The following is a 20,713-nucleotide window of genomic DNA, read 5'->3' on the forward strand; positions in this document are numbered from 1 at the left end:
GGACGGCAGGCAGCTCTGTGCCGCCATCCCGAGCGGGGCGGGGCTTAGCGCCCCGCTCGGGATGGCGGCGTAGACCTACCTGCAGTCCCGCGACGGCAGGCAGCTCTGTGCCGCCATCCCGAGCGGGGCGGGACTTAGCGCCCCGCTCGGGATGGCGGCGTAGACCTGCCTGCAGTCCCGCGACTGCAGGCAGCTCTGTGCCGCCATCCCGAGCGGGGCGGGGCTTAGCGCCCCGCTCGGGATGGCGGCGTAGACCTGCCTGCAGTCCCGCGACGGCAGGCAGCTCTGTGCCGCCATCCCGAGCGGGGCGGGACTTAGCGCCCCGCTCGGGATGGCGGCGTAGACCTGCCTGCAGTCCCGCGACTGCAGGCAGCTCTGTGCCGCCATCCCGAGCGGGGCGGGGCTTAGCGCCCCGCTCGGGATGGCGGCGTAGACCTGCCTGCAGTCCCGCGACGGCAGGCAGCTCTGTGCCGCCATCCCGAGCGGGGCGGGACTTAGCGCACCGCTCGGGATGGCGGCGCAGAGCTGCGCTGGTCCCAGGACCGCAGGCAGCTCTGCGCGGCCACCGGGAGCGGGGCGGAGCTTCTCCCCCGGCTCCCGGTGGCCGGGCAGAGCTGCGCTGGTCCCAGGACCGCAGGCAGCTCTGCAGGGCCACCGGGAGCGGGGCGGAGCTTCTCCCCCGGCTCCCGGTGGCCGGGCAGAGCTGCGCTGGTCCCAGGACCGCAGGCAGCTCTGCGCGGCCACCGGGAGCGGGGCGGAGCTTCTCCCCCGGCTCCCGGTGGCCGGGCAGAGCTGCGCTGGTCCCAGGACCGCAGGCAGCTCTGCAGGGCCACCGGGAGCGGGGCGGAGCTTCTCCCCCGGCTCCCGGTGGCTGGGCATAGCTGCGCTGGTCCCAGGACCGCAGGCAGCTCTGCAGGGCCACCGGGAGCGGGGCGGAGCTTCTCCCCCGGCTCCCGGTGGCCGGGCAGAGCTGCGCTGGTCCCAGGACCGCAGGCAGCTCTGCACGGCCACCGGGAGCGGGGCGGAGCTTAGCGCCCCGCTCCGGATGGCAGCGCAGAGCTGCGCTGGTCCCAGGACCGCAGGCAGCTCTGCGCGGCCACCGGGAGCGGGGCGGAGCTTCTCCCCCGGCTCCCGGTGGCCGCGCAGAGCTGCGCTGGTCCCGGGATTGCAGGCAGCTCTGCGCAACCCTCGGAGCCGGTCTCCCGAGGGTTGGGCAGAGCTTCCTGAAGCCTGGAGAGCGAGAGTGGTCGGTGCGCACCGACCCCCCTTGCTCTCCAGGCTTCAGCGAAAGCCTGCATTCGCCCCATAAGACGCAGGCACATTTCCCCTTCATTTTTGGAGGGGAAAAAGTGCGTCTTATGGAGCGAAAAATACGGTAAATTTGGTTTCTGTCCTTTTGTTTCTGTATGAGCCACCAGCCTGATAGTTCTCAAATCAAATCAAAACAAATCAAAATTGATTGGTCAACCTAATACAGAATATAGAAATGAAGAAAAGAGTACAAGCAAACAGATTTTAGCAAGCAAACAAAGTTAATAACAGCATAATAAAATGTGTAATAAAACACATAGGATACATAAAACATGCATACATACATTCCACATAACTCCTTTTCCCTCTCTGTAGCTCAGCATCTTGGACACCTGTGCCTTGATCATGAAAATCATTTGTCTGGAGATCTACTATGTAGTTAAGTAAGTATCATTCAGAGCATTTCCTAAAAGCCGGTGACCTGCCTCTGCCAGTTCAGTACAGATGTAACAGGAAATTATGGGTTGGATCCAGTGCAGCACTAAGTTGAAATCACTTAGTAGTGCATACTACTTCTACTGGTGAAAAAACGTTTTGCATCAGCAGAATGTTGTGCAAGAGAATTGTATAAGCATATGTTGCACAATAGACGGCACAATCTGTTGTAGAGCATGTTACTGCCAGCACAGTTGACTTTCCCAAGTGTTCCTAAGTGGTGTTGCCAGTCCTGTGCTGCTCCGTGTTGCTCCTTTCCACCTCCAAAATTCAAGGTTGAAAGGAGCAAGGCAGGGCAGCTTGCAAAGAAATTGAATGGAAACTGCTCCTCTCCTTGAACAAGGCTTGCTCTGACCACCCATCAGAGGATGGGCAGTTGGGAGAAATCCTTGCTCCACCAAAGGAACAGTCTGGTGAGCTCTGTTTGACCCATGGGTCATAGGTTCCCCACCACGTACTTACAGCTTCCTGTAGAATGGCACATGTTTATTTTTGTATACCTTGTTTTTCATTATCTGATACATCTGCTGTAGCTTTGGTGTGAATTCATCAAGGTGACCTATTCCAGCCTGGTGCTGTCCAATTGTTTTGGATTGCACCTCCCTTCAGCCCCATCCAGCTCGGCTCTATGATGTTGGGGCTGGTGGGAATTGTAGTCCAAAGCATTTGAGGTCAAAGCTGCTTTAGCAGGAAGAGACACACTTCTACTTTTCTGCAAAACCAAGAGTAACCAAGAGCAAGAATCACGGCTCTCAGTTTCTCATTTGCCCATAGGGGTTCTTTGGACCAGTCGCTGAAAGACACACTGAAGAAGTTTTCCACAGAGAAGCGCTTTGCTTACTGGTCAGGCTACGTGCAATCCCTCGCGTTCCACATGGCAGAGACGGAGGACAGCGGCTGCACCTCTATGTCAGAGTATCAGATGCTGATCTCCGCATGGCGGATGATGCTCATCGTTTCTTCCAGCCACGTAAGGAGGTTTTGTCTCTTTGCCTGTCCATAAAATGTTACAGTATAGATTGGGAGGTAGGATTGAATCACATTGCATCCCACATAAGTTAGTTGGGCCAGTTAACAGATTTGTCAAAAAAAACAACAACAACAAAAACACAACAGCTATTACTTGAGAGAAAGAAGGAACAGATTCTGCTCTAGTAATCTCAGATTTTATAGTTCCCTGTTACTGCAGCTGCTGATTGCTCAACAAACATGCATCTTGCATATAAAGGAACTTTTTTGATGTTGTTATTTGCAAAGAAGAAATGGGGGCAGGGAATGATTCTGTTACAAATTTTTAATGGTGGACTTCGATCCTCTCAGGCCGACATCATGCACTTGACTGACTCTGAAGTCCAGCAGCTGTTCCTGGAGGTCCTGAGTGGGACTGAGGCTTTGGTGAGTTTTGTTATCATCACTGCTTTTATCATCAATTTATTAATTGCCTTCTGAACCACTGTCTCGCGATTTATGCATAAGATAAAACAGTTAAAACCACCAAAGCAGCAAATGCATTTTAAAACAAGACTAAAGCCCTAACAAATGGGTACTTGTGGTGAAGACCCCTTTATACAGCTAGGAAAGCACATGGGAACAGAAAAATGCCTCCATTTGGTTTTGGAAAGTGGAAAAGTGTCACACTATGAGTTACTGCAGAGTGGGCTTCTCAGATCTTTAGAACTTGTAGGAGAGACTCTTGCAGACACCAGCAATCTGCTAGGTGTATAAGGGATAAAGCAAGCTGTATAGGCACTTAAATGTTAGTATTAACACCTTAAACATGACCCTTGGTAGCAGATTGGCAGGCAGCGATGGGTTCTAAAGGTACCATTGAACTAGATCTTACTTTGAGTAGGCCTATTTCAGTTAATGAACGTGATCCTTCTAATAGGTCTACTCTGAGTAATACTTAGTTGAATAGCAACCTTGGTCTTCTACAGCTTGAAGTGATAGAGTTTGTTTAACTTAAGTTAAGTGAAGTTAACTTCTTCTTAAGTGAAGAAGAATGTATAAAAACAGTATGTATCTGTAAGGGGAAAACGATAGTTCCCAGGGTTCTTTCACAGGGGGAGCCATGTGGATGAAACACATTTCAAATTTATGGTGCGCACGTAGCCTGTGTTTCTTCACTGGAGCATGATCAATGACAAAAGTTTGTCCTGGTGAGCATTGCAGGATGCACGAACAGTTGTCCTGCCAACTTAAAGGTGCTCACAAAACTTAGGACCATTTATGTAGCAGTCTGGATCTTGGATCACACTCCTTTGAGATGCCCACCTGGCTCCCCCTCTGTCCTGAAGCCACTTAAAACATTTCCCTTTCTGTTTTTGGAAATAGAATCAAGCATGCTTTTTTTCTTCCCTCCTCCCCCTGTGCTGTTGGTTTATTGGCTTGTATCACATTTTTATTTTGTGGTTTTATTTTAAGGCTTGATGGTTGTCTATTCATGTTGCTTTCTCCTTTGGAAATGTTGTTTAGGGAGGCGATGTTAAAATCTTGTTACTCAGTCCAAATAAATAAATATTTCTGCAGTTGCTGGTTCCCACTTCGGTGTGTTGTCTACAGCTGGGATCCATGCTGTGCACCCTCCTCTTAATCCTGCTGAGACAGTGGAAGAGGTAGGTCTCTTGGGGGAAAGGATGCAGTAGCTTAGTGGCAGAACACATTCTTCTCATTCAGGAGGTCCTAGGTTCAGTTCCAAGCATTTCCAGGTGGCGGGTTAAGAAGGACTCCTTGCTGGTACTCTGGAGAGTTACTGTTAAGAAATTGATCCATAATTGTAAGAATTCGATCTTGTAGTGTGGCAGTACCTACACTTTAGGGACGCAGGTGGCACTGTGGGTTAAACCACAGAGCCTAGGACTTGCCGATCAGAAGGTCGGCGGTTCGAATCCCCGCGATGGGGTGAGCTCCCGTTGCTTGGTCCCTGCTCCTGCCAACCTAGCAGTTCGAAAGCACATCAAAGTGCAAGTAGATAAATAGGTACCGCTCCGGCGGGAAGGTAAACAGCGTTTCCGTGCGTTGCTCTGGTTCGCCAGAAGCGGCTTAGTTATGCTGGCCACATGAGCCGGAAGCTGTACGCTGCCTCCCTCAGCCAATAAAGCGAGATGAGCGCCGCAACCCCAGAGTCTGCCATGACTAGACCTAATGGTCAGGGGTCCCTTTACCTTTACCTTTACCTTTACCTAAACTCTCTTCCTATTGACCCCAGGGAGGCACCTTCACTGTACTCTTTTCAGCCTCTATTTAAAACAAGCCTATCCAGATGTGCTTTAATTTCAGGTTTTTTACTGGTCTTATAAAATAATCTTATATTTTTATTTTCTTATTTGGTGTTTTTTATTGATAATTTAGTATTTCTTGTAAACTGCTTAGAGGTTTTACTGCAGTCAAGCAGTATATTTATTATTTTTATTATTACTTCAATCAATCAAATAATTCTTAATATCTCTGAAGGCAGTGGAAATGTAATATGCGATCCCAACCCTGTCTACTCAGCCCTATTTTATTCAGGGGACTTACTCTCCGTTAAGGGGCACCATAAATTTCTTTCTGTGCTTTATGGTCTCTAAAAGTCCTAATCCAGTTTTGAAGATGGCCAACACAAAAACAGGTGTGAACTATAGTGAACCACTGTTTAAGGCGGAATTGTCCGTTGATGGGGGAAACGGGAAAGGGAAGTGGTTTTACCGTGCCCTCCGTGGTCTTCTGCTGGCAGATGATCAAGAGCAGGCAGATACTAGACGCACTAAGCTGAGCATTGTTGCTCTCTTCTAAAGCAAACTCATCCAGTGAGGTTGTGAATCATGCAGAGCAGATGACATGCTGAGGTGTGTATAATTTTATGCATCTTAATATATTTCCTTCCATTTTGCTCCCCCCCCCAACCCTGTTGTCAGCGAGTTGGGCTCTGTGGATAAAATCATAAATTCCTTGACGAAGATTCTGGATGGAGTGCTGCAGGCAGACCAGCAGATGATGGAAAAGACAAAGGCCAAAGTGTTCTCTGCTCTCATCACAGTCCTGCAAATGAAGCAGATGAAAGGTGGGGAGCTTTATATGGACAACTTCCGCGGGCATCACTCTTGCTGCTTAGCGTAATGCCTTGAGCAGAGATGCTTGTGTTGTGTTATGTTGTTGTTTGTTTATATGCCGCTTCTCTCCCAAAAGAGCCCGCCTTCCCACCCCCTGGGCAAATCACACAGAACAATACACTGATGCAAAATTCACATGCAATACAACTTATTTAGGCAGCAGTTCCTCCTTCTAAGGGTCCCAAGCAGGGGTGTAGGGCAAGGCAGGTGGAAAATCTGGTGCCCTTTGAAGGTTCCAGTGTTTGCATGGGAAAGAATGTGGTTTCTGAACCCAAGCATTCCTGAAGTGGTTTGGGAACAAACCATGGGACAATAGCTTTGGACGCAGTGCTAGCCCACATTATCACAGTTGAGGGGCAGATTCCAGCTAGGCAAATGCACTTGAGGAAGGAACAGAGCAGAGCTGGTGAAGGGGGTATGGTCTAGGGAGAGTCCTGAGGGCCACATTCATCCCCTGGGAGTGATTTCCCCACCTCAAAGTAAGGCTTTTGTCCAACACTAGGCTGCTCTATATGCTTTTCCTTGTGCTCCATATCATATTGCTGTGTGCATGTGTGTTATAGTGAGTGAAGTTCCTGAGTATTCCCAGCTGGTGTTGAGCGTGTGTGAAACGCTCCAGGAGGAATTCATTGCCCTTTTTGACCAGACTCGGCATTGCCTGACTTCTGGGGACTCAACAGATGACAAAGACAGCATGGAAACAGACGATGCCTCCCGGCATAAGCAGAAAGACCAGCGAGATGGGGCAAGTGGCTTCATTAGTCTTGGGGAAAGACTGGTGGGGGGTGGCATCTCCACGTGGGGCTTAGCTGCCCCTGTGTTGCTCGAAGGCAGGAAATCCTGAAGCTTCAAAGAAACTTGTTAATCCTTTCTCCCTTGAGGCCTCAGTTCATTTCCTGCCTTCATTTGGAGTGGACCACTTGATTTAGCTGACCTGCATAGCAAGAAGACGGTGATTTAAACCAAAGTTGTTTGGAGCCAAGCTGCACTTGACAGTGAATACATAATTGCACAGCAGAGTGGCCCTACTATGATTAAAACTTGGTTGGATTCAACCTTTGGTCTCCCAGGTCTAGCCTGATGCTAACCACTGCATGCCACACTGTTGTGTAAAAGACGTAAATCCTTTTAAAAAATATTTTTTTCATGAAAGTATTTAACACTGCATTAATATGTATATGATGTGCAGTATTTATATGTGATGTGCACTGATATGTATACAATTAAAACACCATATAAAACAATCACAAACTCAAAAACAATTGTTTGCTAGTAGCAGTTATCCTAAGTGGCTTGTTTTCTGACAGTCAATATCCTTCCTTTCCCACCTGGGTGTCCATGTGCTCTTCGCTCCCTGCTCTGCCTCCTCCCAGCAGGTGTGTGTGCTGGGGCTTCACGTGGCAAAGGAGCTCTGTGAAGTGGATGAGGATGGGGATTATTGGCTGCAAGTTACCCGGAAGATCCCACTGCTCCCAACTCTCTTCACCACCCTGGAGATAAGCTTAAGAGTGAAGCAGAACCTGCACTTCACAGAAGCCTCGTTGCACCTGCTGTTGACCTTGGCCAGGACCCAGCAGGTGAGAAGAGGCAAAAGCTTTATGTTCCTTCCTTCCTGTTGGTCTGGTTTTGCCGTTCGCTCCCAGCATATATTCAGTGGCATGCTGCCTCTAAACATGGAGAGTCTGAGGATTCTCTGAGTCAGCAAACACATTGCATAGTTTAAAGTACTGGGAAGAATGACTCAAAGTGGCAAAGTCAAATGACATGTGGAGGAGAATGTGCACATAACACAATCACATGGTTAGATTTCAGGGAAGATTGGCACATTGGGGATTTGTATCAGGTGAGCTTGCCAGCATGAAAGAAATATACAGAATCATACTGTTGTAGGAATGAACTCTACAGTGCAGGAGTCACAGCTAAAGAATCCCTAACACTAGCCATTCAACCTCTGTTCAAACTTCTCCAGTGATATTTAATTTTCATTATTGGGGTTTAATACAACCCCCCAAAGCTGCGTATCAGCTCAGAGCTGAGCTCATTGTTTGATCCTCTGCTTGTCTTGTGGGTGGGCTGTTGGATCCAGATACTGGAGAGCCTGAGAGATGAGCAGGTAGAATGTTTTCCATTGTAAACATCAGAAGAAATCTGAGAGTCTTGTCAGAGAGCTCTGTGGCAGCTTCAGTTTAGCTCCACCAACTGGAGAGAGAGGCGGGTGATACCACTTCTCAAGAGCTATTGACCCCAACTCCTTATACAAATTAATGGAGAAGGAGAGGGCAATCAGTGGCTACTAGCCATGATGCCTATGCCTTCACTTCACAGCTGGAGGCAGCAGTACTTCTGATTACTAGTTGCTGGAATCTGCCAGGTTAGGTGGGAAATGCTATTGTACTTGGATCCTACTTATGGGTATGCCACTGTGAGAACAGGATGCTGGGCTAGATGGACCCCCTTTGGCCTCATCCAGCAGGGATCTTCTTATGTTCTCTTGCAGGGGGCAGCAGCTGTGGCTGGAGCTGGTGTCATGCAAAGCATTTGCTTGCCTCTTTTGAGCGTGTACCATTTGAGCAGTGATGGAGCTGGTCAGGTGAGTGACTCTTCTTCCTTCCTTTTCCAGTGTGGGTGATCCACTTTGTCAGAACTTTGCTTTGCTGCCATGGTGAAGCAAGGGGTTACTTTAAGTATATCATTATAATTATCTGCTGCTGCTGCTACTTATGTAACTCCATTGGTGTATGTGGCACTTTATAAAGGTGTTTTTAATATACATAGCACTGAAGTGAAGGACACGGGTCAGGTGTTGGTCATCAGGTGAGCTGTGCATAAGCAAGCTGCCAGCTAGCTCTGCCGAGGCTCTTTTTATTAGCACAATATGCAAAACCAGTCAGAAACATTTTGGACTGTGACCTTGACACATTTTCCAATCCCGAGATCGAGGGGTGGTACAAAGTTATTTTGGCACCTGTTCCCACCACGTCACTTTCCCCTTGCGCAGTGTTTAATCAAAAGAGACAAAGGTCACAGACAGGGCACAGCAGACTTCTAAGAGAGCAAAAGGTTAGATAGAGGGCATGATGTTCAGACGGCTGTGGCTTGTCTGCGGGTGGAAGTGTGCTCCACACCCAGCAATCATTCCTTCATACCACCAATTTACATAATATAGTGTGGTGTACAGCAGCATATTCAGTAAAATATAAAATACCATAAAGGGAGGTGCGGGTTCTCAGGGAGGTTTAGAGGGTGGTGACAAGGGAAAAGGCCTCTTCCATTGTGGCTCCTTCACTGACCCGCCTGGCTCCTTCACTGACATCTTTTTGGTGACACATAAAGACACACCCCCCCCACGTTTGATAGACTTATAAGATGTTGCTTTGTTACTAGTGTTCTGGCAAAGCTTCCTTTGGTTGTTAGGGGGTTATTTGCAGTTTTATGCAGTATAATGTTTTTATATTGTTTTTAAATGTGTTGTACGTTGCTTGGAGACATTCTGGTAACAAACAACTTGGGAAGTCTAATAAATCATATTGTCACTATTAAAATGACTGGCTGATCAGAAAATGCAAGCAGTTCTGTAGGCTTGTCTTCATAGAAAGGGCTTTCAAGAGACACCTGTAAGTCAAAAGCAAAGTGCCTGCCGAATCTTTCCTGGAAGAGCATTCTGCAGCAGGGGACTGACCACAATAAATGCCTAGTGGAGGCCAGTTAGGCCTCTGTAACATGAGAGACAACTAACAGCACTCCTCTGGATGATCTCAGTGATCAGGCTGAGATACGTGGGCTTGAGTATTTTTCAGTATAAGAGCACTGGTCTCTGACCTGGGGAGCTTTCAATCTAAATTTTACCATAAGGATAGAGGAGAGAAATTGGGAGGGGGGAGGCGGAATATCCAGCTGTAAACAGGGTCTATCCATGTTGACATCCCTAGAGAAACCCAGTTCTATCAGAAAGCAACTGGCCCCTTCTCAGAAACATCTGCATAGCAATGATTTGTGTATTTGAATGGTGTGGTCCTCGTGTGATGCAGGTGCAGGCTTCATTGCGGAAATCTCTGGATGCCCCTTCCTGGCCAGGAGTCTATCGCCTTTCCATCTCCTTGATGGAGCGCCTTCTGAAGACGTTGCGGTACAACTTCCTGACTGAAGCCTTGGACTTCGTGGGCGTCCATCAAGAGAGGATCCTTCAGGTTTGTTGGGAAAGTGTGTTTGTCATTAAATTAAACTCTTCCATATGTGTCTTAATTGTTTCCCTCACTAATGATTGGTGTGTTTTTTTCATACAGGTGTATTTCTATCAAGCTTAGAATCCAATATTTCATTAAAATCTATACCACTTCATCATAAGTACACTCATTTAGGTGTCAAAAACATTTGTAAATCATAGTGGGAGGGAATCTGAATTAGGTCCATAAACATTAACCATGGCTATTAAAGTCTCTGCTATTTTAGCACATAAAATTAAATAATGCCCGTTTACATCATCTGTTTTAAGTCATTTTTAAGCTCTGATCTTGTTGGATCAGCTTTAAGACTTGTCTCTTTCAACAAATTAGTATGAGAATCCTCCTCTGCCAATTCCCCTGGCTCAGTAGATAGTGGCGCAGTTAGAATTAAGTCCAGTGTTGATCATTTAGTCCAAGTTGTCATCGCAGCAGGTCATTAAAAGCAAAATAATATGTAATGAGAACTTTTCTGCAGCTGATAATCAAAGTCCACACAGTCCGATGATTCAGAAGTTTGAAAGCATTTTTATCAGGAAATTGCTGAGAGCCTTGCCTCACAGCATCATCCTGCACCAGAAGTCAGCATCATTTCATTTTTGAATCACTTCCCATGGGCCATCCTGAAGCTTCTTACAGTATACCGTAATAAGAACATATTTAAAACAATATATTAAAAAGATTTTTAAAGCTGCATATATAAAAATTGTGTGATTGTGTATGATACACACCGAGAGTTTTAAATCACAACAGCATGTACCAAAGATCAGTTCAGATGCAATCCACATACCAACTTCAATAAAGATCTCCATCTAGAAGTCTTGTTGAAAGATGGGCATCTTTAGCAGGTGCCAGAATGACAATAGAGAAGGTGCCTGTCTGTTTTTAGGTGCTGCCACACTGACATGCAGAACAGACGTCTTGACCAGCTTTTCCCTATTCAGAAAGAAAGTGGGGTGGGAGATGGTCAGGATGTCTTGTTAGATTGCTGAGAGACGGTAGGGATTCTCCAGTATTCCTGTAGCCGTGGCACACTGAATATCAGAGTCTGCACTGAAAGACAGAGAGAAAAAGAGAAAATTTCTGCTCTTTAATGTCTCCCCCCCCTTTTCCAGTGCCTGACTGCAGTCCGGACTGTACAGAATTTGGCCTGCCTTGAAGAAGCAGATCATACGGTTGGGTTCATTCTTCAGCTCTCTAACTTCCTGAAGGAGTGGCACTTCCACCTGCCCCAGCTTCTAAGAGACGTGCAGGTAGGGAGAACTAGTTGTCTGCATGTCCCTGTCCTATTAAATTCTGCTTGCATATTGGCTTTACTGTGTTTACACACGATTAAACACTTTTGCACAACTTTGTCCTTGTGGTTAAAGCAGCATGAGTCATCAAATGTCACCCTCACCCTTACCGCATGTCACCTTATTGTTGATCCGAGCAAAGTTCATTATCCTTAAGCCTGAAACCAAAGCCTAAAGCCAAATTGATTTCTCTAATGAGAGAGCCCTACTTGGAAATGGCTATTGGGCCCAGATTGTAAAGAGGAGGTTTCTAGAAGAAAGGCTTTAGAGGATGGGCAGAAGTCACTTTTAAGTAGTAGTAGTTGTTGTTGTTAAATTGCCGGACTCCTTCACCCTGAAGTGCATTTTATTGTTCTCTTTTGGTGATTTTTAGTAGTATTTTGCTCTATCTGCAATGCACTTTGATCACTCCTAGCGATGGAAAAGGAGGGATCTATTCTCTGCCTGTGTTTACAGTAAAGTTTGCTGCCTTTATAATAATTCTGGTGGTGAACGTTCCTGAGCAGGGGGGATATTTTTGTAGTGTACATTCTGCAACTTCCCAAGAGGTGGGCGCTCAGTGACTGCCCTCTTTCTCAGTCCTGTAATGGGGCTTGGGTCCCATGGCGCTCTTGTCATGGTGGAGTCTCCTGTCAGAGCATGGTATATTTTTGCTTCCAATAGTGGTTTGGTTGTGGATTTTGCGAGCAAAAGAGCCAGTTCTGCACATGCTCTTTTGGAAGTCCCCAGACACCATGAACAAACGATTTTGCTTTCCCCGAGTCTCATGAGTGCTGTCCTCAGCAATGCACAGTCAGTGTGCCATGGCTGTTATGGCTTTGCCTGCTGATTTAGCCACCTCTGGACAAGATGGTCGCCGAGGAGGAGTCTGGTGAAACTCCAATGGCCCCTCCTCTGATTGTGCTTAGCACTTTGAGGCAGGAGCTCCCCATTCACCCACCCATTCTGCAGGTGGGGTGAGCAATACTACTTCCTTTGTCAGATCGGGATTCTTACCCTCCCCCTCCCCATTGGTGCACTCTTGTATTTAGAAAGAGGTTAATAACTCCCTTCCTCATAGTAAACACAAAAGTGAGAGCTCCTATTCATAGGAAGCCTGCAAGGGAAAGAGTTGGCATCATCCAGGATGCATAAAAGAGGATCTCACAGAGCTCCATCAAATAGCAGTTCTGTGAGGTCTCCTTCTCTCCCTGTTTTAGGGGCTCTTCTCCAGTCATCAAGGAGCCAGCTAAGGGGGCGGATGGTCCTGCTAATGCTTTAGCCTGTGGACAGTGGTCCTCTGTAGGGAAGAGCTGTTGGGGTGGAGGGTGAACTTTCTGAGGAAGAAATGTTGGTGTTTCAGTCTTAACCAAGGTTGTTGGCTTCTGATGTTTTTCGCCTTTCCAGGCAAAAGGACCGAGGTTGTTAATAGCTTACTGAGAATGAAGTGTTGCATCACATGAGGACCACACCATTCAAGTCCTCAAATATGGTTGCCCTCTGCTTATTGTTAAAAGTAAAAAACAAATAAAAAAGCATTATACTTTTCCTACCTTGGTTCTGAATCGGTTGAGGTATCATTGGTATGGAAGGGTGTTCAATCCTGCCTTTCCTGCTATGTCAGTGTCTTTCCCTGCACAAGGGTTTCTGCTCAGATTTCTATCCTGGTTAAAGGCTGTTTACACCCAGGAGTTTAGGTGGTCTTCCCCTTTATAATTTGGTCTGCTTTGGCAAGGGAAGATATTCTACATCCAGATGAAAAATAGAGGTTAAGAGGTGACTCCTTCAAGATATCTTGGGCTCTTTGAGGTGGTTCATCCTCTATCCTCCTGATGGGACCCTGGCTTTATTTTCCATTTATCAGGAGATTTGTTATAAGAGACATTTTCTTGAACATTTCAGGTGAACCTGTGTTACCTGTGCCAGGCCTGCACTTCACTTCTGCACAGTCGGAAAATGCTGCAACACTACATACAGGTAAGGGGCTGAGGTGGCTGGTTCTCACTGAAGCTAGGCTTAGCCTGTGCCACTTCAGACTGCAAGTGGAAACTCCCAGGATTGAACAAGAGACCCATGTTCTGATCTGGACCTGGAAATAATTTGAATTACTCTTGAATGACCACATGTGGGCAACCATTGTTGTTCCATGACTTGCCTATTACTACAGTGGTACCTCTGGTTACAAACTTAATTTGTTCCGGAGGTCTGTTCTTAACCTGAAACTTTTCTTAACCTGATGTATCACTTTAGCTAATGGGGCCTCCCTCTGCCAGTGCAATTTCTGTTCTCATCCTCGGGCAAAGTACTTAACCCGAGGTACTACTTCAGGATTAGCAGAGTCTGTAACCCGAAGTGTTTGTAAGCTGAGGTGTTTGTAACCCGAGATACCGTTGTATTGTTACTGATGTGTGTGTGTTGTGGAGTGGGCAGTAATTTTACAGAAAGTGGAAGATAAGTTCCAGGAATAGGAAACCTTTGGCCCCAGGGCAAAAACTGCCCAGCAGGCTGCCTCATTTAGCCCCGAGGTCATTTCCCATAAACCATGACCACCTGCCTTGCTAGTGGATGTCATAGAATCATAGAGTTGGACCCTGTGTGAGAGGCGAAGAAGGGAAGATTTCCCAGGGTGGGAGGCGAATGAAAATCTCTCAGGTGTGAGCTGGAAGGGTCCACCACTTTTTGTGAGAGACTAGGGTTGAAAGCTGCCTTTGAAAGAGGACTCTGCATTTTCTTTTCTCTTTATTCCTTTGCTTTTATTTCAGTTTAGATTAGTTTCTTTTATCTTATTGGATTATGATAAAGCTTTAATAACCTTATTAAAAAAGAAGAAAAAATAAACCCCATAAACTCCAGCCAGCATAGTCAATAGCCAGGGATTATGGGAAGTATGGTGCAAAAAGCCTGGAGTGCACCAGATTGTGGAAGACAGCTTCAAATAATAGTTTTTCAACTTTTTTCAACTCATAGTTTCATTCTTTTTTTGTAAACTGCATTGAGGTGTGCTCCCCCCCTTATTACAATCGAGCAGTATATAAATTTTATGAAATAGAAGTAAATGAGTGAAATTTCAGTGCTTCCAGTTCTTTTTGTACTTTGTGTGAGGGGCTAGTAATTCAAAGGGGGACGGGCATACATACCAGGATTCCAACTGTCTGCCAGCTTGACCTGAATCTGAACAAAGCAAAGGTTCCTTTTGCAAAAACCTCCCCAGTACTGGTGATAGTTTGCCTGGCGTGTGTGTGTGTACGCCTGTGTATGTGTATGTAGTCGGTGCTCTTGTCTCATGTCCCTCCTTTCACTTGCCTGGACTTCTTTTCAGACCAAGAATGGAGAGCCCCTCCCATCTACCATCCTGCCTCATGTCCAGCGCCCCCCACAGACCTCTGCCAAGCCTCCCAGTCCGGAGACGGAGGCTGCTGAGCAGAAGGCTCTGCGCGCTGTGCAGTACAGCCTCCTTAAAATCCTCAGCAAGTCCCTCGCTGCCCTGCGCCACTTCACTCCAGATGTCTGCCAAATCCTTCTTGATCAGGTATAGTAAGCCAGGCTCTTAGGAGGAAGAGTCCAGAATTCTTCGGTGGTGCCCCTGGCATCGACTTCCCCTGGCACCCAGGAAGCGCGCCCATTCCCTGCCCTCTTGGTGCTGGCAATGATTACCTTTTATATCCCTTGAAAAGTGCATAAAGTTGAAGGAGGAAGTTGGAAGAGCGACACTCTATCCAATTTCCTCTTTCAAGCTCTATGGTGCCATAGTTGCAGATAAGTGCCACTTAGACCATCTTTTACCCAGATCTGTTGGGAAAGTGATCTTCCTTATTTCTCTCTGGGGTGGGGTTGCCAATAAGGGAAAGAGGAGAGGAGAAGTGATTAGGGTGTGTGTGGCACCCATGGCACTCACTTATAAATTCAAACATATGGCCATGGATGAGAACTAAGCCTCTGTCATAAGTGAGACTTCAGATGTGACCAGTGGATGTTTATCTCCAGTTTCTGCATAATGGCTTGGGACCCGAGTGGCTTAAAGAGCACCTTCATTATCAACCATTTCTTGGCCTACAATTGGGCCCCTTTTGGTGGTGTTGCCACTGGAAGTCACCTGGTTCGCTTTGAGCTGTGACAGGGCCTTCTTGAGAGTGGTTCCCTGTGTGTGGAATGCCCTCCATAGGGAGGTGTGTCTCTCTACCTCCGTATTAACTATTAGGGGGGATTTACCAGACATAAGGTGGCTGAAAGGCATGGTGTCTGGTAAATTACTATAACCTGAAATTATTAGCTGTGAGAGTAGGTGATAGTTTGTTTTTCTAAAAAAAATTAAACTGCTTTTAAAAGTTTCATTTGCATTTTTTATTATTGACATGTTTGCCAACCTGGGCTCCTTTGGGAGAAAGGTCTGGATGTAAAATGAACAATAAATAGATCAAGTGACTCCTGGTGGTATTGGTGAAATAAAGATTTAGCTGGTCTTTGTGTCTGGCCTGCAGTCCTCCGACTGTTGCTGAACTAAAACTCCCCTCAGCCTCAGCAAGCATGGCTAGGGATGGTGGGAGTTGTAGTTCAGCCACACCCGGAGGGACAGAGGTTCAATCACACCTGCTATACAGCCTCGAGAGAAGACTGATTTTGACTTACATTTGGTTTTGACCCTGTTTCTTCTGTTGTAGTCACTGGACCTTGCCGAGTACAACATCCTTTTCATGCTGAGCTTCACCACTCCGGCTTTTGATTCTGAAGTGCCCCCCTCCTTTGGGACCCTCCTGGCCACAGTCAACGTGGCCCTGAACATGCTGGGAGAAGTAAGGATCAGGGGAGCCCAAGCTGACCCTGTGGAGGAGCCCACAGCTAGTTTTTTCCCTTAAAAGGGAACTGGGACGGGATGTGCTTGATTGCAAGGAGTTTTAAAAAGTTGTGTCTGAATCATAGAATTGTAGAGTTGGAAGAGACCCCTAGCGGGTCATCTAGTCCAATCCCCTGCAGTGCAGGAATCCTGCCCACAGCTGTCCCTGGGTGGGCTCAAACCACCAACCTTCTGGTTAACAGCCAGATGCACTGACCCATTGTGCCACAGAGACCAGTAGTGAGAGGTGAGAGATTGTGGTCAAGGGATTCTCAGTGGATGTTTTGAGATGGCTGGTGGGGATTGAACCTGGGACCTTGCACAGGTCCCTTAGGCTACATCTTTTCCCAGGAGGCTATCCTGAGACACATGGCTCTGCCCAGGCAAATCAGAGCAACATTATCCCTTCCTTGGGGGATAATACAGTCCCTTGTTTTGTGGCAGCAGGGATTTTCCAGAGCTGCTCCTCCATTCACTGTTCGATCAGCAATTTTGTCTAGACATTGTGTGCTGTTCCTTCCTCAGAGTAGAAAGGAATCAAAACTACATTTCCTTTACTGGGAAGAGGCTCCCTAAAGGGTGCTCTAAAAAAATAAAAGCTGAATTCTGCATTCAGTGCTGAATTCTACATTCAGTGCTGAATTCTGTGCTTGCATGGGGTTACAGAATACACTGGGCCTGGCTGAATGTCTGGCTTTTGAATATAACACAGCTTTTCCCTTCTCCCCAAAGCTGGATAAGATGAAGGAGCCTTTCACTTTGGCTGCAGAGCTGGCCACCCAGCAGGAGGGGAACAAGACCCTCAAGTAAGTACCTATGTTCCTTTTACTGCCCTATGGAACAGGAAACAGGGTGGCTCTCCTCCCTCCCAGCAATACTGTACACTTTATGCTTGATTTGCTCTGTAGATCCTAGGTTCGTGTTTTAACTTTTTGCAATTGTCAGTTAACCGGTGGGACACGAGAGGAGATACCTACAGCTTTTGCAGCTGCTGTTGGACAGGCCCAGTCAGTGAGAATGTCCCGAGTGTAGAATCTGTGCTCATGTTTACCTAGGGTTGAAACGGCACCTCTAGCTCCCAGGCTTACCACTGAGTTTCATCTGGTCTTTTGTTTGTCAGCCGGCTTGACACTACCTCTTCCCTCCTCCTCCAGGTCACTTCTGATGTTTACAATGGAAAACTGTTTCTACCTGCTCATCTCTCAGGCTCTCCGGTACCTAAAGGATCCAGCAGTCCACCCACGAGACAAGCAGCGGATGAAGCAGGAGCTCAGCTCTGAGCTGGTAAGTAGTTTAGATGCTTGTATTATACCCCAAGAGTTAAAATTAAATAACATTGGATATATTTGAACAGAGGTTTGAATGGCCAGCTGTTGGAGATTCTTTAGCTTCTGACTCCTGCATTGCAGGGGGTTGGACTAGATGTTTCTTGTGGTCTGTTCCCTACAACTGTATGATTATGTGAAAAGCCAAAACTGTACCAATGTATCAGTGTCTACAGTTGTTAATGTCCATGCATAGAGTGAATTAATGCGCATCTTTGAAATTCCATGTGGGTTGCCTCTCATGCTAGTCCTACCTAAAGTAGATCTGCTGAAATTAATGGCTAATACATTAGTCCTGTTTACCAATTTCACTTTGCATAAAACATTAAGTTCTACAACCCTGTACACCTGTCCCAACTGATCTCCTGGTAAATGTCAGTCTTTGAAATAGTAGAAGAAAGTAGAAGGTAGGGTTGTGTCCTGGATTGAAACAAAGTCTGATGGATACCGTATGAAGGAAGGACTCTGACTCTCCCTATGTCTTATTTCCAGAGCACGCTTCTTTCCAGCCTGTCTCGTTACTTCCGCCGGGGTGGCCCAAGTTCTTCTTCCGTGAGCATTCTCTCCTCTTCACAAGGGAAATCTTCCTCAAAGCTAGGCCCCGAGGGGCAGGAGCCGCTCTTCCAGCTTGTCCAGGCCTTCGTTAGGCACATGCAGAGATAAGACCCCAGGTGCCATTTTGAAATCCCATGTGAGTTCACTTCCATCAGCTTTTGGATGTAGCCCTGCCACCTGCCTTGCCTCAGCCAGGCAAAGGAAACTGTGAGATGTCTTCACCAGAAGAGCACAATGTCAAGAGGATGTGGAGTGGTTTGCAAACAGTGCCTCGTTCATACAAAACGAGCCTTGTGTGTCAGGTAAACCTGACGTGACTTTATAAGTATTGATGAACTGATTACTTTTCATAGCTGTTCCACAACTTGAAGAAGGAAAGAGGATGGAGAGGAAAAGGTGGCTTGGAATCTCTTCCCTACTCCCACTACTACCCTGGATTGGGCATTATTTAAGTGTTGCCTCTTCTCTGGTGAAGCACAGGCCAAATGATTGATTTCAGCCTAGAGATCATCTTCCAAGTGCTGTTTTTTATATTTACTGGACCATTCAGAAAGCAAAGGCAAGACGTTTTTAAAGGTGACCACCTTCTCTTCCTGTTCCAGTATGAATTTTGAAGTTAGAACTCCATTGCTTTGTTATCTCACATTTTTGTACCACCCATTTCCTGTTTATACTGATTAAAAAGCATATTTCTAAGTGGTTGTGGAATTCTAAATTTCTCGAGTCCAGTTGGTGTCAGGCTGCCGGTTTATTATTATTATTATTAATTCAACCCTTCAGGGCAAAGTAATTCATAGTAAAAACAGAAGATTCATCAAGCAGTGTGGGGGCTAAGCCTGCTACAGAGCGCCACATACCCTGCATCTTTAAATGTCACAGCTGGCAGAGCTGATGTATTAAGTTCACATGACAAATGAGTAGAGTAGGTAGTTCTGGTTTCTGCAGGGCTTTGTAGTGGCCATATTCACACATAACACTGAGATATGCTTCCATTTTCCAGCTGACTTGCCTCGCAACCCTGGCACTTGTTGGGCATCTGGCACGGAGTGGCTGAAACTAGACTATTGGGTTTGGACGCATCACCAAACCATGGTTGAAACAATCCGTGGCTTGAGTAGTAACAACAAACCATGGTTACTTTGTGCTGGGTTTGTAGCTCAGTATTATGTGTGAAGCAAACCCATGGCTGCATGCTGTATAACACTTAAGGAACACCCCACTTGTGCACTGGGCAGATTATAGTGAAGGAGGGGGCTGTATTTCTTTTTAAATAAGGGTGATCAGGAGACATTTGTTTTCCTTCTACTAGTCCCAAGTGAAAACAGGGGCTTTATTTAGTCCAGCCTCCATCTGCTGGCGCCCTTCAGTTGTTGTGGACTTAAGACTTAAGAACATAAGAAGAGTCCTGTTGGATCAGGCCAAAAGGAGGCTCATCTAGTCCCACATCCTGTTCTCAGTGGCCAGTCAGATGCCCAACGAGAAACCCACTAGCACAGTTTGAACACAAAAGCAGTCTTCCCTCTTATGGCTCCCAGCAACTGATGTTCAGAAGCATTTACTGCCTCTAATCATGGAGGCAGAGCTCAGCGTTGTGTTTAGTAGCTTTCAATAGCCCTCACCTCAATGAATTTGTGATGGAGAAAAACCTCATGTTTTGATGATTCCATTTTCTTTTGGGCCTATGGCTAAACTGAAAAAGGGCTGCACCTACATTTTACAGTACAGAGCGAGTTGCTTTCAGGTACAGTATACAGTGGTACCTCGGGTTAAGCACTTAATTTGTTCTGGAGGTCCGTTCTTAACCTGAAACTGTTCTTAACCTGAGATACCACTTAACCTGAGCTAATGAGGCTTCCCGCTGCCGCCACGCGATTTCTGTTCTCATCCTGAAGCAAAGTTCTTAACCCAAGGTACTGTTTCTGGGTTAGTGGAGCCTGTAACCTGAAGCGTCTGTAACCCGAGGTACCACTGTATAGCGAATGTTCGTTCCAGAACACTGAAAACAAGAAACACTTAGAATCTGGTGACAGCATGAAAATCAGCCAGGTATGGCAGTTGTGCTCAATCTTGAAATGTTTTGTAGATAGATGAAAGAGGGTATCAGGAAACATTTAATGAAGAGGGAAACCAGCAAAATCTTAATAAAGAAAGACACTGAAAAATGATTATATGTTATCACATGATACAGTGAGGGCTGATCCGAGAAGCCAAATGATTTTGATTGGTTCAGGATGATGACACTAGGTTGCAACTGCAAAGAGTGTTGTGATTTTTTGGTGAATAGAAATCACTTGTGTAATCTGGAAGTGTCTATGAAACATTGCTTTGGGTGTGTTTTCTGGCAGTAGCAGCCTTATTTTTGAGGCTGTCCCTATATGCATTTGTATTTCAATAAAGGACTATTCACTTGGAGCCAGCATCCTTGTCTTTTGGGTTTCTGCGAGGGATACCTTGCAGCCTAGGAACCCCTTTTAAATTTCTCCCAACAGTTTGGTCATTGGGATAGGGATTGACTAGAACACCACAGAGTTTAGGGCAGTGTTTCCCAACCACTGTTCCGTGGCACACTAGTGTGCCGCGAGATGTTGCCTGGTGTGCCGCGAGATGTTGCCTGGAGGGAGGCGGGCGAGTCGGGCGGCGAGAGGCGGGGCGGCGGCGGCGAGGAGAGGCC

General features: G+C 46.6%; 1 protein-coding gene across 3 annotated transcripts in view; it reads left to right on the top strand.

Moving 5' to 3' along the window:
- Positions 1 to 20,454, top strand: part of NUP188 (nucleoporin 188) — a 52,534-nt gene extending 32,080 nt beyond the window's left edge. For 2 of the 3 annotated variants that reach the window (XM_081178656.1, XM_081178657.1), the window contains exons 29-44: positions 1,627 to 1,694; positions 2,503 to 2,716; positions 3,067 to 3,141; positions 4,276 to 4,361; positions 5,643 to 5,788; positions 6,401 to 6,582; positions 7,214 to 7,414; positions 8,335 to 8,427; positions 9,866 to 10,024; positions 11,173 to 11,310; positions 13,234 to 13,308; positions 14,651 to 14,860; positions 15,990 to 16,121; positions 16,895 to 16,968; positions 17,317 to 17,446; positions 17,980 to 20,454. In XM_081178656.1, the coding sequence (XP_081034782.1) occupies positions 1,627 to 1,694; positions 2,503 to 2,716; positions 3,067 to 3,141; positions 4,276 to 4,361; positions 5,643 to 5,788; positions 6,401 to 6,582; positions 7,214 to 7,414; positions 8,335 to 8,427; positions 9,866 to 10,024; positions 11,173 to 11,310; positions 13,234 to 13,308; positions 14,651 to 14,860; positions 15,990 to 16,121; positions 16,895 to 16,968; positions 17,317 to 17,446; positions 17,980 to 18,150 (2,154 nt within the window). In that variant the 3' untranslated portion in view covers positions 18,151 to 20,454. The remainder of the gene's footprint in view (positions 1 to 1,626; positions 1,695 to 2,502; positions 2,717 to 3,066; positions 3,142 to 4,275; positions 4,362 to 5,642; positions 5,789 to 6,400; positions 6,583 to 7,213; positions 7,415 to 8,334; positions 8,428 to 9,865; positions 10,025 to 11,172; positions 11,311 to 13,233; positions 13,309 to 14,650; positions 14,861 to 15,989; positions 16,122 to 16,894; positions 16,969 to 17,316; positions 17,447 to 17,979) is intronic. The other variant, XM_081178658.1, reaches the window with a different exon arrangement.
- Positions 20,455 to 20,713: the final 259 nt, after the last annotated feature.

Source organism: Podarcis bocagei (genome assembly GCF_964188305.1).
Source record: "Podarcis bocagei genome assembly, chromosome: Z".
In the NCBI taxonomy this organism is placed as follows: Eukaryota; Metazoa; Chordata; class Lepidosauria; order Squamata; family Lacertidae; genus Podarcis; species Podarcis bocagei.